This window comes from Ylistrum balloti, unplaced genomic scaffold (genome assembly GCF_031769215.1).
Source record: "Ylistrum balloti isolate Yb309-2 unplaced genomic scaffold, AGI_CSIRO_Ybal_v1 Utg370958, whole genome shotgun sequence".
Classification (NCBI taxonomy): Eukaryota; Metazoa; Mollusca; class Bivalvia; order Pectinida; family Pectinidae; genus Ylistrum; species Ylistrum balloti.
The window spans coordinates 1-26,068 of NW_026782539.1; the positions used below are offsets into that span (position 1 = coordinate 1).

At 36.5% G+C, this 26,068-nt stretch overlaps 1 protein-coding gene across 1 annotated transcript; it reads right to left on the minus strand.

Annotated features, from left to right (window-relative positions):
* Positions 1-9,943: 9,943 nt before the first annotated feature.
* On the minus strand, positions 9,944-21,612 carry LOC132559718 (serine/threonine-protein phosphatase 2A activator-like; the record flags this gene model as incomplete). The annotated part of the gene is made up of 4 exons (XM_060224343.1): positions 21,554-21,612; positions 19,151-19,275; positions 12,467-12,553; positions 9,944-10,090 (listed from the first exon to the last, which is right to left on the minus strand). Coding segments are annotated over exons 1-4 (411 nt in total), but the record flags the coding sequence as incomplete, so codon positions are not given.
* Between the last annotated feature and the right edge of the window lie 4,456 nt (positions 21,613-26,068).

Here is a 26,068-nt window from a genome sequence, read left to right on the forward strand (position 1 = left end):
TTGGTGATGAGAGATATAGGGGACATTATTGGTGAAAGATATAGGGGACATTATTGATGATGAGAGATATAGGGGTCATTATTGATGATGAGAGATATAGGGGACATTATTGATGATGAGAGATATAGGGGTCATTATTGATGATGAGAGATATAGGGGACATTATTGATGATGAGAGATATAGGGGACATTATTGATGATGAGAGATATAGGGGACATTATTTGTGAAAGATATAGGGGACATTATTGATGATGAGAGATATAGGGGACATTATTGATGATGAGAGATATAGGGGACATTATTGATGATGAGAGATATAGGGGACATTATTGATGATGAGAGATATAGGGGACATTATTGATGATGAGAGATATAGGGGACATTATTGATGATGAGAGATATAGGGGACAATATTGATGATGAGAGATATAGGGGACATTATTGATGATGAGAGATATAGGGGACATTATTGGTGATGAGAGATATAGGGGGCATTATTGGTGAGAGATATAGGGGACATTATTGATGATGAGAGATATAGGGGTCATTATTGATGATGAGAGATATAGGGGACATTATTGATGATAAGAGATATAGGGGACATTATTGATGATGAGAGATATAGGGGACATTATTGGTGAGAGATATAGGGGACATTATTGGTGATGAGAGATATAGGGGACATTATTGGTGAAAGATATAGGGGACATTATTGATGATAAGAGATATAGAGGACATTATTGGTGATGAGAGATATAGGGGACATTATTGATGATGAGAGATATAGAGGTCATTATTGGTGATGAGAGATATAGGGGACATTATTGGTGAAAGATATAGGGGACATTATTGATGATGAGAGATATAGGGGACATTATTGATGATGAGAGATATAGGGGACATTATTGATGATGAGAGATATAGGGGACATTAGTGGTGAAAGATATAGGGGACATTATTAAAGATATAGGGGACATTATTGATGATGAGAGATATAGGGGTCATTATTGATGATGAGAGATATAGGGGACAATATTGATGATGAGAGATATAGGGGACATTATTGATGATGAGAGATATTATGATGAGAGATATAGGGGACATCACTGATGATGAGAGATATAGGGGACATTATTGATGAAGAGAGATATAGGGGACATCACTGATGATGAGAGATATAGGGGACATTACTGATGATGAGAGATATAGGGGACATTATGATGAAAGATATAGGGGACATTATTGATGATAAGAGATATAGAGGACATTATTGATGATGAGAGATATAGGGGACATTATTGATGATGAGAGATATAGAGGTCATTATTGGTGATGAGAGATATAGGGGACATTATTGATGATATAGGGGACATTGAGATGAGAGATATAGGGGACATTATTGATGATGAGAGATATAGGGGACATTATTGATGATGAGAGATATAGGGGACATTATTGATGATGAGAGATATAGGGGACATTATTGATGATGAGAGATATAGGGGACATTATTGATGATGAGAGATATAGGGGACATTATTGATGATGAGAGATATAGGGGACATTATTTGTAGGGATTGATGATGAGAGATATAGGGGACATTATTGATGATGAGAGATATAGAGGTCATTATTGGTGATGAGAGATATAGGGGACATTATTGATGATGAGAGATATAGGGGACATTATTGATGATAAGAGATATAGGGGTCATTATTGATGATGAGAGATATAGGGGACATTATTGATGATGAGAGATATAGGGGACATTATTGGTGAAAGATATAGGGGACATTATTGATGATGAGAGATATAGGTGACATCACTGATGATGAGAGATATAGGGGACATTATTGATGATGAGAGATATAGGGGACATTAGTGGTGAAAGATATAGGGGACATTACTGATGAAGAGAGATATAGGGGACATTATTGATGATGAGAGATATAGGGGACAATATTGGTGATAAGAGATATAGGGGACATTATTGATGATGAGAGATATAGGGGACATTATTGATGATGAGAGATATAGGGGACATTATTGATGATGAGAGATATAGAGGTCATTATTGGTGAAAGATATAGGGGACATTATTGATGATGAGAGATATAGGGGACATTATTGATGATAAGAGATATAGGGGACATTATTGATGATGAGAGATATAGGGGACATTATTGGTGATGAGAGATATAGGGGACATTATTGATGAAGAGAGATATAGGGGACATCACTGATGATGAGAGATATAGGGGACATTACTGATGATGAGAGATATAGGGGACATTAGTGGTAAAGATATAGGGGACATTATTGATGATGAGAGATATAGGGGTCATTATTGATGATGAGAGATATAGGGGACATTATTGATGATGAGAGATATAGGGGACATTATTGATGATGAGAGATATAGGGGACATTATTGGTGATGAGAGATATAGGGGACATTATTGGTGAGAGATATAGGGGACATTATTGATGATGAGAGATATAGGGGACATTATTGATGATGAGAGATATAGGGGACATTATTGATGATGAGAGATATAGGGGACATTATTTGTGAAAGATATAGGGGACATTATTGATGATGAGAGATATAGGGGACATTATTGATGATGAGAGATATAGGGGACATTATTGATGATGAGAGATATAGGGGACATTATTGATGATGAGAGATATAGGGGACATTATTTATGAAGAAAGATATAGGGGACATTACTGATGATGAGAGATATAGGGGTCATTATTGATGATGAGAGATATAGGGGACATTACTGATGATGAGAGATATAGGGGACATTATTGATGATAAGAGATATAGGGGACATTATCGGTGAAAGATATAGGGGACATTACTGATGATGAGAGATATAGGGGTCATTATTGATGATGAGAGATATAGGGGACATTACTGATGATGATAGATATAGGGGACATTATTAATGATAAGAGATATAGGGGACATTATCGATGATGAGAGATATAGGGTACATTTTTGTTGATGAGAGATATAGGGGACATTATTGATGATGAGAGATATAGGGGACATTATTGGTGAGAGATATAGGGGACATTATTGGTGATGAGAGATATAGGGGACATTATTGGTGAAAGATATTGGGGACATTATTGATGATGAGAGATATAGGGGTCATTATTGATGATGAGAGATATAGGGGACATTATTGATAATGAGAGATATAGGGGACATTATTGATGATGAGAGATATAGGGGACATTATTGATGATGAGAGATATAGGGGACATTATTGATGATGAGAGATATAGGGGACATTATTGATGATGAGAGATATAGGGGACATTATTGGTGATGAGAGATATAGGGGACATTATTGATGATGAGAGATATAGGGGACATTATTGATGATAAGAGATATAGGGGTCATTATTGGTGAGAGATATAGGGGACATTATTGATGATGAGAGATATAGGGGTCATTATTGATGATGAGAGATATAGGGGACATTATTGATGATGAGAGATATAGGGGACATTATTGATGATGAGAGATATAGGGGACATTATTGATGATGAGAGATATAGGGGACATTATTGATGATGAGAGATATAGGGGACATTATTGATGATGAGAGATATAGGGGACATTATTGTTGATGAGAGATATAGGGGACATTTTTGGTGAGAGATATAGGGGACATTATTGATGATGAGAGATATAGGGGTCATTATTGTTGATGAGAGATATAGGGGACATTATTGATGATGAGAGATATAGGGGACATTATTGATGATGAGAGATATAGGGGACATTATTGATGATGAGAGATATAGGGGACATTATTGATGATGAGAGATATAGGGGACATTATTGATGATGAGAGATATAGGGGACATTATTGATGATGAGAGATATAGGGGACATTATTGATGATGAGAGATATAGGGGACATTATTGATGATGAAAGATATAGGGGACATTACTGATGAAGAGAGATATAGGGGACATCACTGATGATGAGAGATATAGGGGACATTATTGATGATGAGAGATATAGGGGACATTATTGATGATGAGAGATATAGGGGACATTATTGATGATGAGAGATATAGTGGACATTATTGATGATGAGAGATATAGGGGTCATTATTGGATGAGAGATATAGGGGACATTATTGATGATGAGAGATATAGGGGACATTATTGATGTGAGAGATATAGGGGACATTATTGATGATGAGAGATATAGGGGACATTATTGATGATGAGAGATATAGGGGACATTATTGATGATGAGAGATATAGGGGACATTATTGGTGAGATAGATATGAAGAGATATAGGGGACATTATTGATGATGAGAGATATTGGGGACATTATTGGTGATGAGAGATATAGGGGACATTATTGGTGAGAGATATAGGGGACATTATTGATGATGAGAGATATAGGGGACAATATTGATGATGAGGGATATAGGGGTCATTATTTGTGAAATATATTTGTGTCTTTATTGATGTTGTGAGATATAGGGGACATTATTGATGATGAGAGATATAGGGACATTATTGATGATGAGAGATATAGGGGACATTATTGAGAGATATGAGAGATATAGGGGACATTATTGATGATGAGAGATATAGGGGACATTATTGATGATGAGAGATATAGGGGACATTATTGATGATGAGAGATATAGGGGACATTATTGGTGTGAGAGATATAGGGGACATTATTGATGATGAGAGATATAGGGGACATTATTGATGATGAGAGATATAGGGGACATTATTGATGATGAGAGATATAGGGGTCATTATTGATGATGAGAGATATAGGGGACATTATTGATGATGAGAGATATAGGGGACATTATTGATGATTAGAGATATAGGGGACATTATTGATGATGAGAGATATAGGGGACATTATTGATGATGAGAGATATAGGGGACATTGATGATGAGAGATATGACATTAGATATAGGGGACATTATTGATGATGAGAGATATAGGGGACATTATGATGATGAGAGATATAGGGGAGAGATATAGGGGACATTATTGATGATGAGAGATATAGGGGACATTATTGGTGAAAGATATAGGGGACATTATTGATGATGAGAGATATAGGGGACATTATTGATGATGAGAGATATAGGGGACATTATTGATGATGAGAGATATAGGGGACATTATTGATGATGAGAGATATAGGGGACATTATTTGGTGAGAGATATAGGGGACATTATTGATGATGAGAGATATAGGGGACATTATTGTTGATGAGAGATATAGGGGACATTATTGTTGATGAGAGATATAGGGGACATTATTGATGATGAGAGATATAGGGGACATTATTGATGATGAGAGATATAGGGGACATTATTGATGATGAGAGATATAGGGGACATTATTGATGATGAGAGATATAGGGGACATTATTGATGATGAGAGATATAGGGGACATTATTGATGATGAGAGATATAGGGGACATTATTGATGATGAGAGATATAGGGGACATTATTGATGATGAGAGATATAGGGGACATTATTGATGATGAGAGATATAGGGGACATTATTGATGATGAGAGATATAGGGGACATTATTGATGATGAGAGATATAGGGGACATTATTGATGATGAGAGATATAGGGGACATTATTGATGATGAGAGATATATGATGAGAGACATTATTGATGATGAGAGATATAGGGGACATTATTGATGATGAGAGATATAGGGGACATTATTGGTGATGAGAGATATAGGGGACATTATTGGTGAGAGATATAGGGGACATTATTGATGATGAGAGATATAGGGGACATTATTGATGATGAGAGATATAGGGGACATTATTGATGATGAGAGATATAGGGGACATTATTGATGATGAGAGATATAGGGGACATTATTGGTGATGAGAGATATAGGGGACATTATTGATGATGAGAGATATAGGGGACATTATTGGTGAAAGATATAGGGGAAATTATTGATGATGAGAGATATAGGGGACAATATTGGTGATAAGAGATATAGGGGACATTATTGATGATGAGAGATATAGGGGACATTATTGATGATGAGAGATATAGGGGACATTATTGATGATGAGAGATATAGGGGACATTATTGATGATGAGAGATATAGGGGACATTATTGATGATGAGAGATATAGGGGACATTATTGTTGATGAGAGATATAGGGGACATTATTGATGAGAGATATAGGGGACATTATTGATGATGAGAGATATAGGGGACATTATTGGTGATGAGAGATATAGGGGGCATTATTGATGAGAGATATAGGGGACATTACTGATGATGATAGATATAGGGGACATTATTAATGATAAGAGATATAGGGGACATTACTGATGATGAGAGATATAGGGGTCATTATTGATGATGAGAAATAGAGGGGACATTATTGATAATGAGAGATATAGGGGACATTATTGGTGAGAGATATAGGGGACATTATTGATGATGAGAGATATAGGGGACATTATTGATGATGAGAGATATAGGGGACATTATTGATGATGAGAGATATAGGGGACATTATTGATGATGAGAGATATAGGGGACAATATTGATGATGAGAGATATAGGGGACATTATTGATGATGAGAGATATAGGGGACATTATTGATGATGAGAGATATAGGGGACATTATTGATGATGAGAGATGATGAGAAGATATAGGGGACATTATTGATGATGAGAGATATAGGGGACATTATTGATGATGAGAGATATAGGGGACATTAGTGGTGAAAGATATAGGGGACATTATTGGTGAAAGATATACGGGACATTATTGATGATGAGAGATATAGGGGACATTATTGATGATGAGAGATATAGGGGACAATATTGATGATGAGAGATATAGGGGACATTATTGATGATGAGAGATATAGGGGACAATATTGATGATGAGGGATATAGGGGTCATTATTTGTGAAAGATATAGGGGACATTACTGATGATGATAGATATAGGGGACATTATTAATGATGAGAGATATAGGGAACATTATTGATGATGAGAGATATAGGGGACATTATTGATGATGAGAGATATAGGGGACATTATTGATGATGAGAGATATAGGGGACAATATTGATGATGAGAGATATAGGGGACATTATTGATGATGAGAGATATAGGGGACATTATTGATGATGAGAGATATAGGGGACATTATTGATGATGAGAGATATAGGTGACATTATTGATTATTAGAGATATAGGGGACATTATTGATGATGAGAGATATAGGGGACATTATTGATGATGAGAGATATAGGGGACATTATTGATGATGAGAGATATAGGGGACATTATTGATGATGAGAGATATAGGGGACATTATTGATGATGAGAGATATAGGGGACATTATTGATGATGAGAGATATAGGGGACATTATTGATGATGAGAGATATAGGGGACATTATTGATGATGAGAGATATAGGGGACATTATTGATGATGAGAGATATAGGGGACATTATTGATGATGAGAGATATAGGGGACATTATTGATGATGAGAGATATAGGGGACATTATTGATGATGAGAGATATAGGGGACATTATTGATGATGAGAGATATAGGGGACATTATTGATGATGAGAGATATAGGGGACATTATTGATGATGAGAGATATAGGGGACATTATGAGAGATATAGGGGACATTATTGATGATGAGAGATATAGGGGACATTATTGATGATGAGAGATATAGGGGACATTATTGATGATGAGAGATATAGGGGACATTATTGATGATGAGAGATATAGGGGACATTATTGGTGAAAGATATAGGGGACATTATTGATGATGAGAGATATAGGGGACATCACTGATGATGAGAGATATAGGGGACATTAGTGGTAAAGATATAGGGGACATTATTGATGATGAGAGATATAGGGGTCATTATTGATGATGAGAGATATAGAGGTCATTATTGGTGATGAGAGATATAGGGGACATTATTGATGATGAGAGATATAGGGGACATTATTGATGATGAGAGATATAGGGGACATTATTGATGATGAGAGATATAGGGGACATTATTGATGATGAGAGATATAGGGGACATTATTGATGATGAGAGATATAGGGGACATTATTGATGATGAGAGATATAGGGGACATTATTGATGATGAGAGATATAGGGGACATTATTGGTGAAAGATATAGGGGACATTACTGATGATGAGAGATATAGGGGTCATTATTGATGATGAGAGATATAGGGGACATTATTGGTGAAAGATATAGGGGACATTATTGATGATAAGAGATATAGAGGACATTATTGATGATGAGAGATATAGGGGACATTATTGATGATGAGAGATATAGGGGACATTATTGATGATGAGAGATATAGGGGACATTATTGATGATGAGAGATATAGGGGACATTATTGATGATGAGAGATATAGGGGACATTATTGGTGAAAGATATAGGGGACATTAGTGGTAGAGATATAGGGGACATTAGTGGTAGAGATATAGGGGACATTAGTGGTAGAAATATAGGGAAAATTATTGATGATGAGAGATATAGGGGACATTATTGGTGAAAGATATAGGGGACATTATTGATGATGAGAGATATAGGGGACATTATTGATGATGAGAGATATAGGGGACATTATTTGTGAAAGATATAGGGGACATTATTGATGATGAGAGATATAGGGGACATTATTGATGATGAGAGATATAGGGGACATTATTGGTGAAAGATATACGAGACATTATTGATGATGAGAGATATAGGGGACATTAGTGGTAAAGATATAGGGGACATTATTGATGATGAGAGATATAGGGGTCATTATTGATGATGAGAGATATATGGGACATTATTGGTGAAAGATATAGGGGACATTACTGATGATAAGAGATATAGGGGACATTATTGGTGATGAGAGATATAGGGGGCATTATTGGTGAGAGATATAGGGGACATTATTGATGATGAGAGATATAGGGGTCATTATTGATGATGAGAGATATAGGGGACATTATTGATAATGAGAGATATAGGGGACATTATTGGTGAAAGATATAGGGAACATTAGTGGTAGAGATACAGGGGACATTATTGGTGAAAGATATAGGGGAAATTATTGATGATGAGAAATATAGGGGACATTATTGATGATGAGAGATATAGGGGACATTATTGGTGAAAGATATAGGGGACATTACTGATGATGAGAGATATAGGGGTCATTATTGATGATGAGAAATAGAGGGGACATTATTGGTGAAAGATATAGGGGACATTACTGATGATGAGAGATATAGGGGTCATTATTGATGATGAGAGATATAGGGGACATTATTGATGATGAGAGATATAGGGGACAATATTGGTGATAAGAGATATAGGGGACATTATTGATGATGAGAGATATAGGGGACATTATTGGTGAAAGATATAGGGGACATTACTGATGAAGAGAGATATAGGGGACATCACTGATGATGAGAGATATAGGGGACATTATTGATGATGAGAGATATAGGGGACATTATTGGTGAAAGATATAGGGGACATTAGTGGTAGAGATATAGGGGACATTATTGGTGATGACAGATATAGGGATATAGGAGGGCATCATTGGTGATGGGAGAGACGTCGTTCGTAATTGCAGAGATATTTGGACCTCATGGTTGATTGAGAGTGTGAGAAGTAGTGGCAGTAAAAATGACTTATAAAACTGATTAATCAAGAAAACATAAGTATTTTTAGTCTTAGAAAGATAGTTTGACTGATTCTGGAGGTTGAATATGATAAAAAGTCACCCGTTTTTGATATTGTACACTTTCAAAGTTATGATGAGTTAGTTGCCCTTAACTCAAACTTAATCAACTGACTATTTCTACTTCCTTACTTACATCCTTAAGACGGTCATAGAAATCCTTGAATGCCTTATTACCAAACCGCTGTGGTTGGTCTATAGGAGGAATCTCATCAATCCACTTGTCCATGGTGTCCAGGAGACCAACCAACCTAGTAGTGGTCTAAAACAGTGAAACAGCTGACAATGAATCACTACAGAAATCAAACTTATACATATTTAGACGTCAGGCACAACACCAAGCAGTTCCGGTCCAATCCATGATTTATTCGTGCTAAGAGTTGTTTACACCTTTTGGATCCAAGCGATCCGTCATCAAAACAACAATATTCAATTATTATGTCATCAATCTTGATGAAAACAACATGAAATAAGGACGTCCTGAACAATACATAGAAGGTATGACGCAATAGATAGTCCTACAATAGCGGAAATAGATAAATAAAACCACAGTTGTAAGAGATTCAGTCTATTATGTATCAAATATAATATTCCAATCAGTGTGAAAATGACTGTGAAGACTTCATTTCTTTGTAAAATGAAAAATAAGATATAGATGTGTAACCTCTCAGATAGATATGTTACCTCTGTGAGAGATATGTTACCTCTGTGAGAGATATGTTACCTCTGTGAGAGATATGTTACCTCTGTGATAGATATTCTACCTATGTGATAAATGTTTTACCTCTGTGACAGATATGTTACCCCTGAGCTAGACATGTTGCCCGTAGATAGATATGTTAACTCTGTGATAGATGTGTTACCCATGAGATAGATGTGTTATCTCTTTGATAGATATGTTAACCCTGAGATAAATGTGTTATCTCTGTGATAGACCTGTTATGTCTTTGATAGATGTTACCCATGAGAGAGATGTGTTACCTCTGTGATAGATATGTCACCCTTGGGACAGATGTGTTACCCCTGAGATAGATATGTTACCCATGGGATATATGTGTTACACATGAGATAGATGTGTTACCTCTAAGATAGATGTGTTACTCCTGAGATAGATGTGCTACCTGTGAGATAGATGTGTTACCCCTGAGATAGATATGTTGCTTATGTGATAGTTATGTTACCTTTGAAATAGATATGCTACCCATGAGATAGATGTGTTACCTCTGAGATAGATGTGTTACTCCTGAGATAGATATGTTACCTCTGAGATAGATGTGTTACTCCTGAGATAGATATGTTACCTCTGAGATAGATGTGTTACCTCTGAGATAGATGTGTTACCTCTGTGATAGATATGTTACCTCTGAGATAGATGTGTTACCCCTGAGAAAGATATGTTACCCCTGTGATAAATATGTTACCTCTGAGATAGATATGTTACCCCTGAGATAGATATGTTACCACTGTGATAGATATGTTACCTCTATGATAGATGTGTTACCTATGTGATAGATATGTTACCTCTGAGATAGATGTGTTACCTCTGAGATAGATGTGTTACCTCTGTGATAGATGTGTTACCCCTGAGCTAGATATGTTGCCCGGAGATAGATATGTTAACTCTGTGATATATGTGTTACCCATGAGTTAGATGTGTTATCTCTGTGATTAAAATGTTACCCCTGTGATAGATGTGTTACCTCTGAGATAGATGTGTTACCTCTGTGATAGATGTGTTACCTATGTGATAGATATGTTACCTCTGTGATAGATATGTTACCTCTATGATAGATGTGTTACCTATGTGATAGATATGTTACCTCTGAGATAGATGTGTTACTGCTGAGATAGAAGTGATACCTTTGAGATAGATGTGTTAACTCTGAGATAGAAGAGATACCTTTGAGATAGATGTCACCCACAAGATAGATGTGTTACCTCTGAGATAGATATGTTACCTCCGTGATAGACATATTACCCATGAGATAGATATGTTACCTCTGAGATAGATGTGTTACCTCTGGGATGGATGTGTTACCTCTGGGATGGATGTGTTACCTATGAGACAGATGTGTTACCTCTGAGATAGATGTGTTACCTCTGAGATAGATGTGTTATCCCTGAGATAGATGTGTTACCTCTGTGATAGATGTGTTACCCCTGAGATAGATGTGTTACCTCTGTGATAGATGTGTTACCTCTGAGATAGATGTGTTACCCCTGAGATAGATGTATTACCCCTGAGATAAATGTGTTATCCCTGAGATAGATTTGTTATCCCTTAGATACATGTGTTACCCCTGAGATAGATGTGTTACCTCTGTGATAGATGTGTTACCTCTGAGATAGATGTGTTACCCATGAGATAGATGTATTACCCCTGAGATAAATGTGTTATCCCTGAGATAGATTTGTTATCCCTTAGATACATGTGTTACCCCTGAGATAGATGTGCTACCTCTGTGATAGATGTGTTACCCCTGAGATAGATGTGTTATCCCTGAGATAGATGTGTTACCTCTGAGATAGATGTGTTATCCCTGAGATAGATGTGTTATCTCTGAGACAGATGTGTTACCCCTGAGATAGATGTGTTACCCCTGAGATAGATGTGTTACCTCTGAGATTGATGTGTTACCTCTGAGATAGGGTAGTCATCCCTGATCTTCTTGGACTTGACTGCTTCACTTACAGCACAGATAAAACCAACTAGATCCCTGTATGCCTGTAAATAATGAACATCTATACTTCAACAGAATGTTATACAAAAATATTTACATTTTGCTCTGTGGTCACCCATTATGTCTATATTAATCTGGACTGCATTCACAGTATTGTAGATGCAGTTCAGAGAGTGCGCATTAATACTTCCTCTGTGGTAGGCTAAATACAAATAGTATCGAATACCTGAATGATCAAGGATTTCAGGCTAGACACATCATGTTCATGAGCTCCCATAAATCTGAAAGTTCGCTTCGGTCCTATAACCGCACAGTTTCGACAACACAGAAAAAGTCACTCAGTGCATCGTTGTCTACCCTGACACTTCCAGTTACCGATCACACAGCAAGAGTTTAGCGATCCCCAGTTACCGATCACGCAGTGACAGTTTCGAGATCCCCACAAGCAGTTTCCTCACAAACCGTAGTATGTGTTTCATCGGAGTCCCTTTCTGCAAGCGATAATCCTCTTCCTTTAAACTCACTCAGACAAAACATGAATGTAAATGTCCAAACCAATACGGCTACACCAAGTTTCTCCGCCGGCTCATCATTTTCAGGCTGTTCGTTCACTTTTAACTCGAAGTGATGTGACGCCGCCATTTTTTCTGAATGAATGGACCGGCACTGTAGGCTTATGGTTTACACCTGCGTAGTGAAATTTTAATTCTCTGGATTTAAGTACTGATATTAAATAGTAATTGTTGAAAGTGTTAAACATATTCATTGTCAAAATAAATATGTAACATAATTCTGATTTATATATGTGTGTGCACTATAAAGAAAAAAAGGACACCACATGTTTTAGTATATGTAAGCAACTACATAAGATGACTTGGTAGTGTGCACCCTACTAAAAAGTGTTAAGAGTTATGTCCCCTGGAAGGAACATGAGCTTGGGGGAGAACTTGCAAGAGGAGAAGAAGGGAATGTTTTTTCAACTGGAAGGAAACCACGGGAAGGCATCATGGTCATTTGTGAACTGTAAGTCAAAGTCAGACATACATCGTGATAATGAACAATCGTGTGACGTGAAAGTGAACTGTACACACATACCGTGACATTACAAAGGCCGTTCACAGTTTGTGTACAGGGAGGAGAGGGCTCGTGAACGATCCGAAGCAAAGGAGAAAGCTGCACGAAAGGAAGCTGAGTTAGCCCGAGAGTTTGAGATGGAGAAACTCAAGATACAGACAGATCTAGAGATGGCAAAACTTAAGACAGAGCAAATACATAATGAATTGGCCAGAACTAATACCGAAGACTCAAGATCTAAGTCACTTAAGCCTCGATTGCCAAAATTTGATAAACAGAAAGATGATATAGATGCATTTCTGCAAAGATTTGAGAAGTTTGCCACATCACAAGGCTGGCCAGAGGATAACTGGGCAGTAAGTCTGAGTCCTTTACTTACAGGAAAAGGCCTACAAGTATATTCCTGCATGCCTCCTACGTTTATAGATAACTATGCAGAGTTAAAGAAGGCATTACTTCGGTGCTATGAACTCACAGAAGAGGGATTTCGACTGAAATTCAGAGTGAGCAAGCCAGAGATAGGTGAAACTGCTTTCCAGTTTATTGCCCAACTCAACAGGTATTTAGAGCGATGGACAGATATGTCAGAAGTTGAGCAGAGTTATGGAGGGCTGAAAGATTTATTGATCAGAGAACAGTTTATCCAGAAATGTTCATCAGAGATGGCTGTATTTCTGAGGGAAAGATTTCCTAAGGATGTGAAGGAAATGACACGCTTGGCTGAGCAGTACCTGGAAGCCCATGGTGGAGGTGTCACAAGGAATATCAAGACCTCACTTGACAACAAGGCTAAACCAAACCATATCAAGACTCATTACCAGGATAGTCAGAAACAAACCGATGACAGTATGAAAGCTACTGTGAAGCCAACTAGACGCTGTTTTATTTGTAGTGGGGAAGGACACATTGCAAGAAATCACTTACCAGATGGGAGGATTGGAGGTATGACACATAACAAACAGCCTGATGGGAAGCAAAAGCTTTACCATAGCGATAGTAAGAAGGTAGCACTGTGTAAGACTGTTGACCGGGGGCGTGTAAAGAATGGTAGGACTGTGGACAGTATGAATGAATATGATGAGGAGGCTAAGGAGGTGTGCGATGAAGTGATGGAGATAGAAGAAAAAAAGGATATGAAGACGCTGGAATGTATTCAACCTGTCAGTGACAGCGGTATGCCTGTTCAGAGAGGATACTTGGGAGAACAAGAGGTTCAAGTTTTAAGCGATACTGGCCGCAGTAGCATTGCAGTTAGAGAAGATCTAGTACAACCTTACCAGCATACCTCAAAGGAACTCCCATGTGTATTGATAGATGGAACGGTGCGACGGTTCAAGATTGCTAATGTTACAGTAGACACGCCATATTACACTGGAGAGATAGAAGCCATGTGTATGAAGAATCCCATATACGACCTTGTCATTGGAAATATAGATGATGCACGTCTAACACCCAATGCAAATTGGAAACCACTGTGTGATCAGACATAGGTTTCAGCTGTAATGACCAGGGCACAAACCAAGAACCAGGATGAGCCTATAAGACCGCTAAAGGTACAAGTAGATAAAGTGGAGGGAATTGGATTGGATGGTTTGATAGAGGCCTAGAAGACTGATAGTACACTCGACAAGTGGTGGAAGCTTGCAAGGAAAGAAGTTTTTGACGATGGAAACTCCAGTAAGAAGTATCGGATGGAAGTTAAAAGAGAGGTCCTATATCGTGTGTATACACAAACTAGAGGAAATATATCGGAGGAGGTGAGGCAGATAGATGTACCACAACAGTATAGGAGACAGGTCATGGCTTTGGCACATGAGTCTATTGTAGGAGGCCACCTTGGAGTCCAGAAGACCATTGATAGAATCTCGTCAAGTTTTCACTGGCCAGGCATTACAGGAGATGTATCACGGTTTTGCCAATCATGTGATATTTGCCAAAAGACTATACCGAGAGGACGGATTACTAAGGTGCCACTAAGAGATATATATGCCTCTTATTGAAGAACCGTTCCAGAGAGTGGCAGTGGATCTGATAGGACCCATACACCCTATTTCAGAGGACAAGAATCGGTATATACTAACTGTAGTCGATTACGCTACAAGGTACCCCGAGGCAGTTGCCCTCCCGAGGATTGAAAGCGAGCGAATAGCTGAAGCGTTGCTCGGCATTTTCTGTCGTGTTGGTTTCCCTAAGGAAATCTTGAGCGACAGGGGTTCACAATTCACATCGGAACTTTTGGAAGAAGTATGTAGACTGGTATCAGTGAAGCAGTTATTTACAACACCATACAATCCCAAATGTAATGGTTGGTCAAGCGCATGAACGGTATATTAAAAAGCATGCTGAAAAAGATGTGCCAGGAGAGACCCAAGGACTGGGATAGGTACTTACCCGCCGTACTCTTCGCATACAGAGAAGTTCCCCAAGCAAGCACAGGATTCGCGCCCTTCGAATTATTGTATGGAAGGACAATTCGAGGACCGATGCAAGCGTTGAAGGAAATTTGGAGCAAGGATTTGGATGGAACCTCAGAAGTGAAAACGACATACCAACACATGCTCGATCTTGAAGAGACCTGCAAGATTGCAAGAGAGAGCCTGAGTTCTGCACAAGAGGCATACAAGCGTCATTATGACAAAAAGGCAAGACATAGGCATCTGGAGGTCGGACAACAGGTACTTGTATTATTACCGAAAGACCATAACAAGTTACTGCTGCAATGGAAAGAACCGTATGATGTAGTAGAGGTCATCAACCAGATTGACTACAAAGTGAATGTTTGTGGTAAAGAAAAGGTCTACCACATCAACATGTTAAAGAGGTATATTACGAGAGAGAGCTGGGTGATGCAGCATCGGCAGAACAGCGAGAAATACAACTTCCTCAAAAGAATGCTGGGATAGCAGTCATTGAATTGGATGACACAGATGACATTGAAGCAGTAGATGATGAGCATTTACTCGAGCTTGGAAATTTGGGCGCAGTTGAAACATACAAGGATGTAGTTGTAAGCAAAGAACTGACAAGAGATCAGCGTAAACAAGTGAACAACTTACTAGAGGAGTTCCAGGATATATTTACAGACATGCCAGGTACGACTCCCTTGCAAGTGCACCGTATAGAGACCACAACAGATGCTCCTGTTCGGGTGAAACCTTACACAATTCCATATTCCATAGGAAGTAAGGAAGATGATAGACATAGGGATTGTTGAACGATCGACCTCTCCTTACTGTGCACCTATTGTTGTTGTCAAGAAAAAGGACAGCACCAACAGAGTATGTGTGGATTATCGACGTTTAAATGTGATAACAAGATTTGATCCAGAGCCCATGGGTGACATAGAAAGGATCCTGACCGGACTTGATAAAGATGTCTTCTTTTTGAAATTTGATCTAACAAAGGGATACTGGCAAATTCCTGTTGCAGAAGCATCACGTTATATGACAGCATTTGTGACAGATGAGGGATGTTACCAGTTTTGTAAATTACCATTTGGATTGGTGAACTCTGGTGCAACGTTTAACCGAATGAAGCGAAAAATGCTGGATGGAAGCCAGAACATTGATCATTATGTCGATGACATTCTTGGACACACCCAAACATGGAACAAGCATCTGAACACTCTCAGAGACTTGCTTACGCGGATAAGGGAGGCAGGACTGACCATTCGCCCGTCAAAGTGCATGATTGGATTCAGATCAATAGGATTTGTTGGACATACTGTTGGCAGAGGACATGTTGCCATGGAAACGGACAAACTGGAAAGGGTCAGGGAAGCAGAGCGACCGAGAACTAAGAAGCAAGTCAGATCCTTCTTAGGCCTAGCGGGCTACTACCGCAAGTTTGTGCCTAACTTTGCAGATGTCGCCTCACCGTTGACAGACCTTACCAAAAAGGGACGACCGACAAATGTTGATTGGGGACCACCTCAGGAGAGAGCGTTCAAGCGACTGAAAGATCTGTTGACCTATGCTCCAGTTTTGCGACTGCCCGATCTATCAAAATCATTTGTTGTTCAGGCAGATGCGTCCGATATTGGTATTGGGGATGTTCTCATGCAAGAGCATAGCGATGGATTGTTTCCTGTTGCTTACGCCAGTAAGAAACTATTTGCTAGGGAGAGAAATTACTCGGTTATTGAGTGGGAATGTCTAGCAATAGTGTTTTCAATTAGGAAGTTTCAGATGTATTTGTATGGTAGAGAATTTACATTGCAAACAGACCATGCTCCCCTCATGTATATTCAGAAGAGCAAAATAGAGAGTCCAAGAATCATGAGATGGGCAAACTTACAAGTTTAGAATTGAAGTGGTGAAAGGCTCTGAAAACGTTTGTGCAGACTACCTGAGTAGGCAATAGATTTCTTTCCTGAGATTTGTTCGTAAGTTGGCAATTCATATAGTTATAGGTGACATTACTGGGTAAGAGTATTGTGATATTCATTTCCATTAGAGTAAAAAATATACAGCTGTATTTTCTTTAAATGGGGGGTTGTCAAAATAAATATGTAACATAATTCTGATTTATATATGTGTGTGCACTATAAAGAAAAAAAGGACACCGCATGTTTTAGTATATGTAAGCAACTACATAAGATGACTTGGTAGTGTGCACCCTACTAAAAAGTGTTAAGAGTTATGTCCCCTGGAAGGAACTTGAGCTTGGGAGAGAATGTGCAAGAGGAGAAGAAGGGAATGCTTTTCACCGGGAAGGAAACCACGAAAAGGCATCATGGTCATTTGTGAACTGTAAGTCAAAGTCAGACATGCATCGTGATAATGAACAACCGTGTGACGTGAAAGTGAACTGTACACACATACCGTGACATTACAAAGGCCGTTCTCAGTTTGTGTACGATTGTGTATGTGCCACACACGTGTTGCAGTGTTGACCGTGTAATCAATGATGTGTTGTTGATTTTAATATAGTGTTGTTATCAAAACCAAGCCTTTGTGATTTGTATATGCAGCGAAAGCACCGCTACCCGAGGAAAGATCCCGAAAGAAAAAAAAAATAAACATAAAATTTGTCGCACTTGACATTCATTTCATCAGCTAATAAAGTTTCAAACTTTATTGTTTTATCAATCTGTCATTGTTTTACTGTTGTTTTTCCAAGCACTATCTTTTGTCTTCGTCAATATGGCTGTTCCATCAACATCGCAACACTAACGATTGAGCGGGAAATTTGAATTACAATTATTTCTAAAAATAAAAAAAATGAAAAAAATGTAAATATAACCATTGAGCACCCAGATTGCGTTCATATTGACAATAAATGCAATCTGACAGACATTCAATGGTTAAGAAAACAATTCGCCAGAACACTAATGTTTGTCAATGAGATGATACCAAGCAACGGGAGGAGTCGGGGAGACAGAAAACCTGTGACTAACTTACACAAGAAATCCAGTGTTTAGCTAGACTCTTTAATGTACAACTTTCTGACAGAATTGAACATCCAAAACACTTATCCAAATGTTGGAACAAAAACTATTAAATAATTATTCTACAGTGGATGTTTATAATAATGTTGTATAGGCGAGTGTACAAGATGGAAAGTACCTCTGATGATTCCCACGCTGGTACATCTGTTGGTAGATTGACTTTCTTGTTTGGGATCTCAAATGTGTGAGACTTAATGTCAAATTCATCCATCTGCTTGTCTTCTGGTTTTACATATACTTCCTCTGGATAGAAAGAACAGAATGCAATCTTAGGTATTGGTAATGTAATAGAGTTTAATGGTACGTTATATCATGTTATGCATTGGTAATGTAATAGAGTTTAATGGTATATCATGTTAGATATTGGTAATGTAATAGAGTTTAATGATAATATCATGTTAGATATTGGTAAAGTTATAAAGTTTAATGGTATATCATGTTAGATATTGGTAATGTAATAGAGTTTAATGGTACATCATGTTAGATATTGGTAATGTAATAGAGTTTAATGATATATCATGTTAGATATTGGTAATGTAATAGAGTTAATGGTATGATATATCATGTTAGATATTGATAATGTAATAGAGTTTAATGGTATATCATGTTAGGTATTGGTAATGTAATAGAGTTTAATGGTACGTTATATCATGTTATGCATTGGTAATGTAATAGAGTTTAATGGTATATCATGTTAGATATTGGTAATGTAATAGAGTTTAATGATATATCATGTTAGATATTGGTAATGTAATAGAGTTTAATGGTATATCATGTTAGATATTGGTAATGTAATAGAGTTTAATGATATATCATGTTAGACATTGGTAATGTAATAGAGTTTAATGGTATGATATATCATGTTAGGTATTGGTAATGTAATAGAGTTTAATGATATATCATGTTAGATATTGGTAATGTAATAGAGTTTAATGGTATATCATGTTAGATATTGGTAATGTAATAGAGTTTAATGGTATATCATGTTAGATATTGGTAATGTAATAGAGTTTAATGGTATGATATATCATGTTAGATATTGGTAACGTAATAGAGTTTAATGATATATCATGTTAGATATTGGTAATGTAATAGAGTTTAATGGTATGATATATCATGTTAGATATTGTCAATGTAATAGAGTTTAATGGTATGATATATCATGTGAGATATTGTCAATGTAATAGAGTTTAATGGTATGATATATCACGTTAGATATTGGTAATGTAATAGAGTTTAATGATATATCATGTTAGATATTGGTAACGTAATAGAGTTTAATGGTATATCATGTTAGATATTGGTAATGTAATAGAGTTTAATGGTATATCATGTTAGATATTGGTAATGTAATAGAGTTTAATGATATATCATGTTAGATATTGGTAATGTAATAGAGTTTAATGATAATATCATGTTAGATATTGGTAAAGTTATAAAGTTTAATGGTATATCATGTTAGATATTGATAATGTAATAGAGTTTAATGATATATCATGTTAGATATTGGTAATGTAATAGAGTTTAATGGTATGATATATCATGTTAGATATTGGTAATGTAATAGAGTTTAATGGTATATCATGTTAGATATTGGTAATGTAATAGAGTTTAATGGTATATCATGTTAGATATTGGTAATGTAATAGAGTTTAATGATATATCATGTTAGATATTGGGTTATAGTTTAAGTATATCATAGATAGTTTAATGTTTAATGTATATCATGTTAGTTTAATGGTATATCATGTTAGATAATGATATATCATGTTAGATATTGGTAATGTAATAGAGTTTAATGGTATATCATGTTAGATATTGGTAATGTAATAGAGTTTAATGATGGTATATCATGTTAGATATTGGTAATGTAATAGAGTTTAATGGTATATCATGTTAGATATTGGTAATGTAATAGAGTTTAATGATATATCATGTTAGATATTGGTAATGTAATAGAGTTTAATGGTATATCATGTTAGATATTGGTAATGTATATTGGTAAAGAGTTTAATGGTATATCATGTTAGATATTGGTAAAGTAATAGAGTTTAATGATAATATCATGTTAGATATTGGTAATGTAATAGAGTTTAATGGTACATCATGTAATAGAGTTAATGGTATGATATGTCATGTTGGTAGAAAGTCCTATGCTTTATCAGGCTGTCGTTTTCCAGATAGTTTTACGATAGGTCGATCGTTACTACAGGTTTCGCAGATATATATGTGAGTCGATCGCAAAATAAATTTCACCCGATGACACGGTAAAAAAGGACACAATACCTCAGAACGTAGTGAAACCGATAACGTTGTGTGAAGTCATTATCTAAAAATAAGTATAGGTAGCTATCACTATATCACGCCATGGCCGCTATCTAGACTCTCCGTCAGTTCCTTTCATCGGAGTTATTTGTTACAAAAGACTTTTATGTTTGGAGATGAAAACGGTTAAGCATCAAATAGGGTGTTGACATATAGTATAGTAAATAATGACAAGTCCTAACGAATTAGGACATACCTTCTATTGCTTGATTCGGTTGTTCAGACGATGGATCATCTACTTCAGCCATTTTAAAAATAAAACTTAGCACTGACGATGATCTATGGAAATACTAATAAGAGAAACAGCAGCGGAAATAGAAGAGATCGGAGTTAAACGGAAAAAATCTCAAGTAAATCAGGATTTTTCAAAACGAATAAATTACGCAAACGGAAAAAAATATATTCCAGCTGCTTGTACAGTATACATTATTTTTATTATGAATTAGCTACTGTCTGAAAGCAAGCACTGGGCAGTTGATCACAACTTAAGATGCACATACATTATTTTGAATTAAAAAGTGTCGAATTCATGACTTCTCTGAAGCGTGTTTTATATTTTGTGCTATTTATACTCGCTCACGACGACCATATCAAAGACTTGGAACTGACATGTATATAGTATACTGTTTTATCATTGCATATGGTAGGTAATGTGTATCATTATTTTATAAATCGTGATATCATTTTGTAATTATGTGTTTACATGTACTTTTCTAGGTTCTTCCATCGGACATAACTTCACCTGTTGGCATAATCGATTACAAGAAGTTTGGACTGTTTGCGAACCTTTTAAATGCAGAATAACTTAATAGTCAACTTTATCTCACTGAAGGACAGGTCAAAATAACGGACGTACTTAAAACTGTCAAGTTTTTACAAATTGTAAGATTGTGAAGGAATACCGGCTTTCTTAGAAATCATTTTTTATACAAAATTACGACCGAGTTTTTCTTCTCTATACCTAAACCGGAGTGTCTGACTTATCATTATTTTCTGGGAATATACTACAAACAGAATGAAATATATATGTATCTAGTCATAAAGAATAGCATAGATTATCATGCTAAACATGTAATGTGTAGTTAACAGAGTAATCAAATGGTATAATCATGAACCACACAAAGTATCACAAAAGTATAGGGTGGTCGGGTGGCGCAGTGGTAACACACTCGCCTTTCACCTAGCCGTACGGGGTTCGATTCCTGGAACGGATATAAGAGGGTCACCTGTCCGACCACGTAGGCTTTCCCAGGGTCCTCCGGTTTCCTCTCACAATAAGACCCCTCGCGCGTTTACACCTGGGCCAACAAGAGTGATAAGCATAAGTTGAAATAACTTGTTTGGAAATTGCTGTAAAACAAAGTTTATATCATATGCTACAATAGTAATAGAATGTTACTGTAGTAACATTTTAATTTTCAATTCTAACATGCCTTTAAAATTGAAACAGATTCCAATGCTATTATAAAACTTGATGGAGAGATAAGTGTTCTTATTACAAATACATTATAAATACTATGGACAGTAAATCACTCTGTGAATAGGGACACATTACAATTTTATATAAGATACATATCCGTGCTGTTGGTTTCAATACTATATTCGTTTGTTTTGATGTTGAATGTGAAATCCAGGAACTTCAGTTTTTACATGTTTGTTCACCTACAATATTGTCCATACATTTAGACAGATCACATCACTCTGTAATAGGGACACCCTAATACACTATAAATACTATAGACAGATCACATCACTCTGTTTATGACACCCAAATACATTATGACAGATGAAATCACTCATAGACTTCAGTTTATAAATACTATAGTCAGATCACATCACTCTGTAATAGGGACACCCTAATACATTATAAATACTATAGACAGATCACATCACTCTGTAATATTGACACCCTAATACACTATAAATACTATAGACAGATCACATCACTCTGTAATAGGGACACCCTAATACACTATAAATAATATAGACAGATCACCTCACTCTGTAATAGGGACAACCTAATACACTAAAAATACTATAGACTGATCACATCACCCTGTACTACGAACACCCTAATACACTATAAATACTATAGACAGATCACCTCACTCTGTACTAGGGACACCCAAATACATTATAAATACTATAGACAGATCACCTCACTCTGTAATAGGAACAACCTAATACACTAAAAATACTATAGACAGATCACCTCACTCTGTAATAGGGACACCCAAATACATTATAAATACTATAGACAGATCACCTCACTCTGTAATAGGGACACCCAAATACATTATAAATACTATAGACAGATCACATCACTCTGTACTAGGGACACCCTAATACACTATAAATACTATAGACAGATCACCTCACTCTGTAATAGGGACACCCTAATACACTATAAATACTATAGACAGATCACATCACTCTGTAATAGGAACAACCTAATACACTATAAATACTATAGACAGATCACATCACTCTGTAATAGGGACATCCTAATACACTATAAATACTATAGACAGATCACCTCACTCTGTACTAGGAACACTCTAAGACACTATCAATACTATAGACAGATCACCTCACTCTGTAATAGGGACACCCAAATACATTATAAATACTATAGACAGATCACATCACTCTGTAATAGGGACACCCTAATACACTATAAATACTATAGACAGATCACCTCACTCTGTAATAGGGACACCCTAATACACTATAAATAATATAGACAGATCACCTCACTCTGTAATAGGGACAATCTAATGCACTAAAAATACTATAGACTGATCACATCACTCTGTAATAGGGACACCCTAATACACTATAAATACTATAGACAGATCACCTCATTCTGTACTAGGGACACCCTAATACACTATAAATACTATAGACAGATCACATCACTCTGTAATAGGGACACCCAAATACATTATAAATACTATACACAGATCACATCACTCTGTAATATTGACACCCTAATACACTATAAATACTATAGACAGATCACATCACTCTGTAATAGGGACACCCTAATACACTATAAATACTATAGACAGATCACATCACTCTGTAATAGGGACACCCAAATACATTATAAATACTATAGACAGATCACATCACTCTGTAATAGGGACACCCAAATACATTATAAATACTATAGACAGATCACATCACTCTGTAATAGGGACACCCAAATACATTATAAATACTATAGACAGATCACATCACTCTGTAATAGGGACACCCAAATACATTATAAATACTATAGACAGATCACATCACTCTGTAATAGGGACACCCAAATACATTATAAATTCTATATACAGATCACATCACTCTGTAATAGGGACACCCAAATACATTTTAAATACTATAGACAGATCACATCACTCTGTAATATTGACACCCTAATACACTATAAATACTATAGACAGATCACATCACTCTGTAATATTGACACCCTAATACACTATAAATACTATAGACAGATCACATCACTCTGTAATAGGGACACCCAAATACACTATAAATACTATAGACAGATCACCTCACTCTGTAATAGGGACAACCTAATACACTAAAAATACTATAGACTGATCACATCACTCTGTAATAGGGACACCCAAATACATTATAAATACTATAGACAGATCACATCACTCTGTAATAGGGACACCCTAATACACTATAAATACTATAGACAGATCACATCACTCTGTACTAGGGACACCCTAATACACTATAAATACTATAGACAGATCACATCACTCTGTAATAGGGACACCCTAAAACACTGTCAATAGTATAGACAGATCACATCACTCTGTAATAGGGACACCCTAAAACACTTTAAATACTATAGACAGATCACATCACTCTGTAATAGGGACACCCTAATACACTATAAATACTATAGACAGATCACCTAACTCTGTAATAGGGACACCCAAATACATTATAAATACTATAGACAGATCACATCACTCTGTAATATTGACACCCTAATACACTATAAATACTATAGACAGATCACATCACTCTGTAATAGGGACACCCAAATACATTATAAATACTATAGACAGATCATCTCACTCTGTAATAGGAACAACCTAATACACTAAAAATACTATAGACTGATCACATCACTCTGTAATAGGGACATCCTAATACACTATAAATACTATAGACAGATCACATCACTCTGTAATAGGGACATCCTAATACACTATAAATACTATAGACAGATCACCTCACTCTGTAATAGGGACACCCTAATACACTATAAATACTATAGACAGATCACATTATAAATACTATAGACAGATCACTCTGTAATAGGGACACCCAAATACATTATAAATACTATAGACAGATCACTTCACTCTGTACTAGGGACACCCTAATACACTATAAATAGTATAGACAGATCACATCACCCGGTACTAGGGACACCCTAATACACTGTAAATAGTAGCGACAGATCACATCACTCTGTAATATTGACACCCTAATCCACTAAAAATACAATAGACAGATCACCTCACTCTGTACTAGGGACACCAAAATACACTATAAATACTATAAACATATCACCTCACTCTGTACCAGGAACACCCTAATACACTATAAATACTATAGACAGATCACCTCACTCTGTAATAGGGACACCCAAATACATTATAAATACTATAGACAG